Source organism: Morone saxatilis, unplaced genomic scaffold (assembly GCF_004916995.1).
Source record: "Morone saxatilis isolate NCDOM2014 unplaced genomic scaffold, NCSU_SB_2.0 Contig8, whole genome shotgun sequence".
Taxonomy (NCBI): Eukaryota; Metazoa; Chordata; class Actinopteri; family Moronidae; genus Morone; species Morone saxatilis.
In genome coordinates, this window is record NW_023340257.1 from 15,626,926 (window position 1) to 15,636,414 (window position 9,489).

A 9,489-nucleotide genomic window follows, 5' to 3' on the forward strand; every position below is an offset into this window, starting at 1 on the left:
AGTGGTTTTGTGTATAATGTGTAAACGAAAGGTAGAGTGTATCGTTTTCGCCTCTTCATTCACCTAGACCCCAATGTTAACTATTGGAGAATGAGAGAAGAGGTTTATTGACTTTACCTCATTGACCATAGCTCTTCATTACTCTACTGCAATGGAACTTGGCTACTCTGAACTCCACCTTTTTAACTGCCAGCTGTCCTGCCCTTCTCCTCTCTCCTCTTTCCTTTCTTTCTCCCTTCCCACTTAAACCCTGCTTATTATCCACTTACTCCTTCTTTTCCTTCCCCCTCTCCCTCTTTTATCTGCCTCTGCCTTCTAATATCCCTTTTATCAATCTGTTTACTGTCACCATCCCCCCCTCATTTGTCCTCACCTTCTCTTCATCTCACACTCCATTTCCCTTCTCCTTACAGTCCCAGCGATGATCACCAGTCACCCCAACACTACCATGGCTAAGAAGGGTCACGTGAAGGAGCTGAACTGCACAGCCAGGGGAGAATGGCCCATCATCATCCGCTGGGAGAGAGGCGACACGGTCATCGACCCTGACCGCAACCCCCGGTACTCCATTACCACAAGTCCCAATGAGAAGACGGACGAGGTGTTGTCTACACTCAAGGTAAGAAACACTTAAAACACACTAAGACAGCAATGTGTTTATGACCCTTACTCAGCTGACAAATAGATTCAATTTTCTCTTTTTCTCTTTTCTCTTTTGTCTGTTTGAGCTCTGTTTTTATGCGCCAAGGTGTGAAGTGTAGAGCCCATTCTAGTGAGCTGTGTGCTGTATTATGGAGATGTGTTGAATAAGAGTGAGATTAGAGTCCATTATCATATCAGTCAGTGTGCTAGAGGTTGTTAAAGGCTAGTATGTGCCTCCCCACCACAACATACCCTTGGAGTATTGGAGTCCTGACCAGATTCTCCTGAGAGGAAACTAATATCTCTGAGACATTCAGACTTGCATCCAAGTGTGAATGTAGAGCAACCTTACATACTGTATGTTGTCAAGAACAATTTCTGGACATATCGAAAGTCACCATGTCATGATTCTGCTCTACCATGCCATGTTTGTCATGGCAGCGTTTAAAAGTGAGTTGCTTCAAGTGATGCATTAATTTGCCAGAATCATAAGAACGATGAGGATGGTCACTGGTAACAAGTGGTAAAAGGAGCTTGGTGCTTTAAAGAGGAACTGAATAAACTTTATCCAGTGAGTTCACAGGATGTCATCACCTCACACACAACTCGTTTGATTTATGCACGAGACCACAGAAGATTGTGTGTATATTTTGCATAAGATTTTGGCTTCCGCAACTGTGGTTTGACAATGTGCCCAGATTTAACAAATACGTATCGCCTTCATATAACCATATAAGTAGTTAATCATCTGAAAGGGAAGTCATCCAAAGAGTGTACGTAAGCAGTCATGGATGGAAATTCCTGGTGGGACTTAAACAGTTATAATACGAGCTTTACTGCTCATATTAATACCATAATCAGAAAATATGTGTGCATTTATATGTATATACTGGTTAAAGAATGTATGTATTTAAAGTAGATGACTGCAAAGAGGACACACCTTCACCAGCTTAAGTGAATAGTGCATTTTGATGCTATTATTCAAGCAGGTGTCAAATGGTGCAAAAAAAGTGATTCTTGACACCAAAAATGTAGTGTACCAGTAGACGGGTGACACTTTCCCTATCGTACCTTACCTCCCAATGCAGTACACCGTGAGTCACCTAAATACCGAACAGGGATGGTGGAGGAAAAACTCTCACTGGGCCACTTCTCCATCACAAAGTTGTGCTTTATGCAATTTGCCAACACAATGATAGTTGTCTATCTCTTATATTTCTCTTTCTATCTTTCTCCCTACAGCTAAAGCCAGCAGAACGTGAGGATTCAGTCTTCTTCTCCTGTCATGCCATCAACTCTTACGGAGAAGGACGAGGTCTTATCCAACTCACTGTGCAAGGTAACCATTCCTGTATTAATGTTTTTAACAATCTCCTCTTGATATTGATACAAGCTACACAAACCTACTCTGCCCTCTTTCCACACAAAATTGTCTCTCTTTCGGTGATACCATCTCCTCCTTGCCTCCCTTTTCCCTCTTTTAATCTTCAGAACCCCCAGACCCTCCAGAGTTGGAGGTTCGAGAAGTAAAAGATCGCAGTATGAATCTCCGGTGGACACAGAGATTTGATGGAAACAGCGTCATTACCTCCTACGACATTGAGTATAAGAACAAGACAGGTAAGTAAAAAGAGTATATTCAATTTAATTTACAGGAAATTAAGATAGAAAAGTGAATCTGACAGTGGAGTAAGCTTGCTTCTTTTCATTATTGCAAACAAATAGACAGACAAAAAGTCTTAAATTGACTCTGAGTGTCAAAATACAAATGCTAAATTTTTTAAGAATCTTATTTTTTAGGAAGATCATAGGGGAAAAAATAAGACTTAGTATTGAACAGGATGATGAAAATAAAAATCTCCAAATATACCAAAATAGTATTCGAAGTGAGAAAATGTTGGCAAACTTAAAATCATCACATCAACATGACAATACTATTGTTATCTTCTCTTTTGTCAGATTCCTGGGAGCTGAAACATGCCACTCGAAACATCTCTCCCACCAACAATCAGGCCAACATAGTGGACCTTCACCCTGCCTCCGTCTACAGCATCCGCATGTACTCCTACAACTCAATAGGCAAGAGCGAGGCCAGTAAGGAACTCACCATCAGCACAGAGGAAGCACGTAAGTATCTTGGCAGAATTAGTTTTGACTAATACGAATGTGAGCAAATATTTCACTTTTTCTGGTTGTATTAGATCTAAGCCAGTGCCTCTGTGTTGACACCATCACCTGTCCTTGAATAAGCATTTTGTATTGAAAGTCTATCTCAATAAAACTGACAAAAAAAAAACATTGAATGTTGTACTCCAGTATATTTCAGAACCATGACACGTACTGGAAACATGAAAGCCACACAATGTTTTTGTACAGTAGCAAAACGCCTCTGTTTCACCCCCTCTGTCTCTTTCTCTCTGCAGAGCCTGATGGTCCTCCCATGGAGGTGATCCTGCAGCCGGTGACCTCTCAGAGTATTAGGGTCACCTGGAAGGTAAAGTATAAGAATTGGCTGCCTTCTGAACAGCTATGTACTTCCTTGGTGATTCTAATGTCTGCACTGTCTTTTGGTTTTCTGTTCTCCAGGCTCCCAGGAAGGAGCTGCAAAACGGAGTAATCCGGGGTTATCAGATCGGTTACCGAGAGAATGGCCCAGGCAGTAATGGCCAGTACAGCATTGTGGAGATGAAGGCCACCGGAGATAGTGAGGTCTACACTCTGGACAACCTGAAGAAGTTTGCCCAGTATGGTGTGGTTGTCCAGGCCTTCAACAGAGCTGGCACAGGGCCCTCTAGCTCAGAGATCAATGCTACGACACTGGAAGATGGTGAGGATCACAATAAACAACATGCATACAACATGGCATGTACGAACGGGGTTAGCAGTAAGGTAAATAGGTTACAGCATGGTGCTGATTCTATACAGTGAACGAGTAAACTGTCAGACGTACTGTATGAAATATAATCCTCTGTATGCTTTGGCTTTGATTCACAGTTACTGCTTTTTTCTGTTGCTATTGTTCTTTTTGCTTTCTCGCTGTCTGATCTGTGTCAAATCATGCCATGCTTTGTAACCCAAAATTACTGCATTCTCTCTATTCTTTCAACACAAATGAGTGTTGGCTGCTGGAATCCAAATGCTTTTTACAAATACCAAGGACACACATGATTTCATAGACACATTACACATTCAGCTGCACTGCAGAGAGGATTGAGTGATCCCTGTACAGTGAGACATGTGGAGATACTGTCATGCATCCTGATGGCTGATGGAGGGTAGATGGGCCAAATGTTCAGTGAGTGAATAGATGAATGAATGAACAAATGACTGAATGAACTACAAAAGCACTTCACAAAAGGCCTCAGAATCCTACACAATATTTAGAAATGTTTTGGCTACATGCGGCTGTGTAAAAAATGCATATAATTAGAGACAATTATGGGTTATTATTGTCATTCAGGTAAGTGCAATAGTAGCAAAATAGCAAGTCTTGTAATCTTAAGAAACTTAAAATAAATAAATGAATTGATACAGAACTACCTTCTACCAAATCTTCAGGGGACTTTTGAAATATCTTGTTAAACTAAAAGACAAACAAAAGGGGGCCAAATACTTCTTGGTGGAAGTATTCAAAAGAATCCCTTTCTAGATGCATATTTTACCTTGCTGAAAGGAAATGTGAATATTTTTTAAGCATAAGTGATCACAAGCATCCAATAGTTCCTCAGAAAGTATGTGGGAGAGAAGGAAAGGGCTGGTGTAATGCAGTAAATCAGTAGGACAATGGACAACTGGACTTAATTTAGTTTGTGGATCCAACCTCCAAAGGCTATAATTTACTCAGCAATGAAACTTCTTCTTTTATTCATTTCTTTCTTAAGCTGCATTGACATTTGGCTACTAGGGAGCAGAATAAATCCAAATTTAGCTGACAGATGTTAACATAAAAACACTGATAATTACATATTTAAACGCAAAAAACTCAATTTTTTATTTTTACTCTGTGGAAAACTTCAAAATATTTAATATTCTTCCTTCCTGCACCTTTATTCTTTAAAGTTGTTGAGTTTAACAAACATGCAAACAGACAATTTTTTAAATGCATCTTTATCAATCTCTATCATACGTCATCCGCATACAAACACACACACACACACACACACACACACACACACACGTCACATACATACTTGTCCACCCAGTGAACAGTTGGCTGAGCCCCATTGGTCCAGAGCAGACAGAGCCCTCCAGTTCTTCCCTGTGGCTGTCACCGTGGCGACAGTGATATTGATGGCCATTATGATAATAGTGATAACAACAAGCATACTAAAAATAATTATAATTAGCTTGTCTCTCTGTCTGTCTCTCTCTCTCGTTCCCTCTGCTAGCTTCCTGCTGTAATTATCCACAGCTGAGCGCATTGTCTCTCTGCTCCTTCTTTTCATCTTTTTCTGCCCTTCCCTTGCTCCCCTTGCTTTTAACTCTCTTCCTCCCTTCCTCCCTTCTTCCTCTGCCCCTCACCCTCCATCTCCTCCTCCCTGCAGCCCCAGTCCAAACCTGCCTTTCATTATGTTCTTGTGTTCCCCATCTTTTGTTTCTCCAAACTTATGCACTTATTTATGTAAGGTTATTTTATACATCAACAACCTTAGCACTGATTTATTATGCTTTTTTCTTTACTCCTCACTTATCTGCATTCCTCCATCTGTTTAACTCTGTATAAGCCCTAATTCTGACAATTTAAATGCACTTGAGCCACCTCACCTTTTTGTCCTCTGCTTTTTTTTGTCAATCCTTATTTCTCTTCTCGGAAAGGTGTGAATCTGGAGGGAGGAACCGGACTATATTTTCTTGCCTTCTAATCATTTAGACTTGGAGCCTAAAGGTTTATTCATGCAAAACCCTATTTCAGTTTTCTAATCCTCCTTTCTCCTCTCCCTCCCTTCCTCCGTCCTCCTCCCCACCTCCTCTCTCTTCACCAGCTGCAGAGAAATTCCCTGGTGGACTTGGCCCAATCTCTCTCTTTCATTGCTCTCTGTCTTTCAGTTGGTTCTCTTCCTCTCTTCCTGCCCCTCCTTCTCTCACAAGTTGACTTCTGTTCATCATCAACAGGGTGCGTTGTTCAAAGGCTGAAAGACTAATGGTCAGCGGTAGCCAATAGAAGAGACACCTGGCCTGGCGGGGACAGAAGGAGGCTTGTACAGAGAAAAAGAGAGATGGTTGTAGAGATGGTCCTATACATCAGGCTGCACGCATGTCATGAGCTTTTTATCTATCACTAGCCTGTTTACTCACTTCAGGTTTGATATGGAAATGCCTTTTAGGGTTTCAGAGAGGGTTTATTTATTTTTTTATCGGCTAGCCATAGCAGTCCTAATTTTGAGACAGCAGCTTTTGCTTTAACGTAAAAAGAATAAAAAATGATTTATTATTGACCGATCATCCAATGGACTGTTACAAATGCATGCTGTGCAGCTAAATTTTGTTCAAACCCACAGAAAATATTCATAGATACCAAATATGTCAGCTTAAATTTTGCCGAAATGTGTAGGAAATAATGTTGAATACATATATTTGTTGGAATGGCTTCAATGAAGATTTGGAACAAGCTCACACAGAATATATGATAGCCAGGCAGTGAGGGTGATTTTTCCAACCTTAAAGCTACTTAAAGGGTAGATTAAAATGGCCAAAATGTCAAGATACTAAATACGACTTGGACATCTGGAAAAAACATCTACAATATTAGGTTTTTAATATTTCACTCATCATATAGCTTCAGCGAAGAGCTGGAACAAGCTGATATGGAATATATTCGTGATATTGTCACACTGTGGAACAAGATCATTTTCAAACATTAAAGCTACTTAAGGGGTTGAGGAAAACAATTAGAAAGGATTAAAAAATTCCTAGATTTTTTCCAGTTTATCTGTGTATTTACCGCAGTCCTCAAATGGGTTGTGAGCTGTGTTTTTTAACCTTCAATGAACAGATCTTTTCTATTGAATTAAACTACTCAATACAAAAGGTTAGATAACTGAAGCTGAATGGTTACTTATAATACCTTTTATCATCTCTCTCTCTGTTTGTCTTCAGTGCCCAGCCAGCCTCCTCAGAATGTGCGAGCGATTTCTGTAACATCAGATGAAGCAGTCATCACATGGGCTGAACCTCCCAGGATGACACTGCATGGCGTATTGAAGGGATATCGTGTTGTGTTCTGGGCTGTCTTTCCGGATGGAGGTGAGTTGTCATCTTACTTCTATGACCAGTAACATCTCTGTCCTTGGTCTGAACATCTCCATACGCCCTTTCGTTTCTCAGAATGGGGTGAAATGCAAAACATCACAACCACTAAGGAGCAGGTGGAGCTCAGAGGCTTGGAGAAGTTCACCAACTACAGCATCCAGGTGCTTGCCTATACCCAGGCTGGAGACGGGGTCCGTAGCAACGTCCTGTATATCCAAACCCGTGAAGACTGTGAGTCCACATTTTAGTAAATCTTTCCCCACAGATAACCTGACCTACAATAATATGTCATTTGCTTCGACCACACCTATGGGGCAGGTCTAAGGGTTTTTGTTCTTGGTTTAGGCTGCAGTGTGGGAAGCAGAGAGCCAGGGGGGGTAGAGAGGGTCTTTGTAAGGCTGAGGTTGCTGATTAAAACCTCTTTGTGCTCTGATGTGCCATTACCAGTGCTAATGAGAATTAAGAAGCCAAAAAGTGTGTGTGGATAAGAAGCCTAAGGGTGTGGGTCTGTGCATGTGAATATGCGGAAGTGTTGGCGGGGGTTAAGTGTGTGTTTGCATGTGTACAATGTCTTAGCATTGATGTGTGCGTAAGTGTGTGTGTGTGTGTGTGTGTGTACTGGCACTATTGTTTGTGTGCAAGTCTAGCTCAGCACCCAGCACAAGGAGAGGGATTAATTCTTTGTGGCTTAAAGAGAATTAATTTTGTGCTTACACTGGCGGGCTGTGGATTACATCCGTATCCGCCTCTCCTCTCCCTCCCTGGGGCCAGGCAGAGGAGGAGGCAGGCGTCTGGAGATGGAGAAATTGAGAGAGCAGAAGAGAGAGAAAGAGAGCGATAGAGAGAAAGAAAGGGGGGGTTCTAAGAAGTGTCATTTCAGAAAAGGCCTTTATTCTCTCTTCCTCACTATATCTCCATTTTATGAGCCGGCCTCGCTGCGATAGCTCTTCAAATATGTGTGTTGTGTTAGTCTTTGAGTTTGTATGTGTGTGAGTGTGTGTGTTTATCAGGGGCAAGCTAAGTGTCTTTTTTTTTTCCCTGATGCGGGTTGACACTGTGTCCAGGGGCAACCTCTTCACATACGTTGAACATTCTCTGTCTCTCTCGGTCTCTGCTTTCCCTTTGCCCTCAGTTCTGTCTGTAGCATATGGAAAAGTGTTTGCAGTGAAATTGTGCAAACAGACAATTCTCAGCCTGCCTTTCTCTGCCTTTGCCTCTTAGACACAAAGACAGTAAGCATAAGAGTGAAGAAGACAGAGATTCATTATTCAGTTCTTTTTCATGCTATTCCCAAGAGACCCCCTCACCCCAGCATTTAGTCCCTTTAAAAATGTGTATGTGTTTATATAAAGACATATGTGTTCATTTTTGGATTTAATGTTTATCGCAGTATGTTTACTTTAAATTACAGCATGATTTCTAATTTTCTCAGGATGTTCTAAGCATCTAGGTGTTATCATCAATGTTACACCAAGAACCAAAGACTGCATGTTTTCATTACACCTGATAAGAACAAATACATCAAAATAATCCACGAATCCCTGATAGAGTATTAGCTGCAGTACACCATGCAACACTTAAGTTAACATTCAACTCTCTCAACTTTCCTGGAGTTTCCTTATCTTCATTAGCCCGATATTAAAACAGAATGGCCATGACTACAAGTTAGCAATCAGATTATATTTTTAACAAGAGTTAGTGGCAGTCTCTATTTAAACTAGATGTTTTTTTATGCAAACAAGTCGCTGGTCAATTAATACTGTACAGTGAGTTGTCCATATGACAATATGATACATGAAGAAGGCTTATAGTGTGCACATCCAATCTCAGTTGGGTACAGGTGCACTTTTCTCATTCTGTTCTCAATTAATTGTTTTTTTAACTAGTTTTGTCTTGAAAACGTGAAAAAAAAACGTTTACAGTACATATAGACTAATATAACTGGTTCATGTTTTACTCTGCCCTCCAATTCTCTCTTTTTTCACTTTTATGATTCAGACCCTGGACCCCCAGCTGGCATCAAAGCTGTGCCCTCCTCTGCCAGCAGTGTTGTGGTGTCCTGGTTACCCCCTCACAAGCCAAATGGAATCATCCGCAAGTACACCATCTACTGCTCCAGCCCCGGGTCAGGCCAACCGGTGAGTTAAAAGAGGGGTGCGGAGAGTTTCAGGATTGAGAAGTGAATGAAAGAGGAAAAGGAGGAAGTGGAGCATCCAAACATGGCTGACAATGAAGGGGACATGATTATCCATTATCCTGTTTTTTATGCAGAATATAGCTTCTGTTAGCATCATATGAAATGTTCAAGATAAAAGAAAATTGATTTAATTATAACGTTTTGCATTTGTGTGTTTATGGACCTGTGTGTGTGTGTGTGTGTGTGTGTGTGTGGTCTAGTGCTGCAGTCTCAGCAAGATGTGTGTGTAAAATGAGCTCTCCTCATACCGCAGTGTGTGTGCGTGCAAGCTCACCCTCCAGCCTCATTTGCATATCTGCGTCTCATCACGTTGCCAGGACAACCTCATCTGTTCATCAACGAGGGCAGAAAACAAGCCGACAGCAAACACACACTCTCACTTACGCACACACACACACTCA

General features: G+C 41.2%; 1 protein-coding gene across 1 annotated transcript in view; it reads left to right on the plus strand.

The window, feature by feature from the left end:
* The window catches only part of LOC118342033 (Down syndrome cell adhesion molecule-like protein 1 homolog), a 75,558-nt gene that overhangs the window by 52,556 nt on the left and 13,513 nt on the right, over positions 1 to 9,489 (plus strand). The window contains exons 9-17 of the mRNA XM_035680460.1: positions 378 to 619; positions 1,885 to 1,981; positions 2,134 to 2,262; positions 2,602 to 2,769; positions 3,066 to 3,136; positions 3,229 to 3,469; positions 6,739 to 6,885; positions 6,967 to 7,122; positions 8,890 to 9,029. Coding sequence (XP_035536353.1) covers positions 378 to 619; positions 1,885 to 1,981; positions 2,134 to 2,262; positions 2,602 to 2,769; positions 3,066 to 3,136; positions 3,229 to 3,469; positions 6,739 to 6,885; positions 6,967 to 7,122; positions 8,890 to 9,029 — 1,391 coding nt within the window. The remainder of the gene's footprint in view (positions 1 to 377; positions 620 to 1,884; positions 1,982 to 2,133; positions 2,263 to 2,601; positions 2,770 to 3,065; positions 3,137 to 3,228; positions 3,470 to 6,738; positions 6,886 to 6,966; positions 7,123 to 8,889; positions 9,030 to 9,489) is intronic.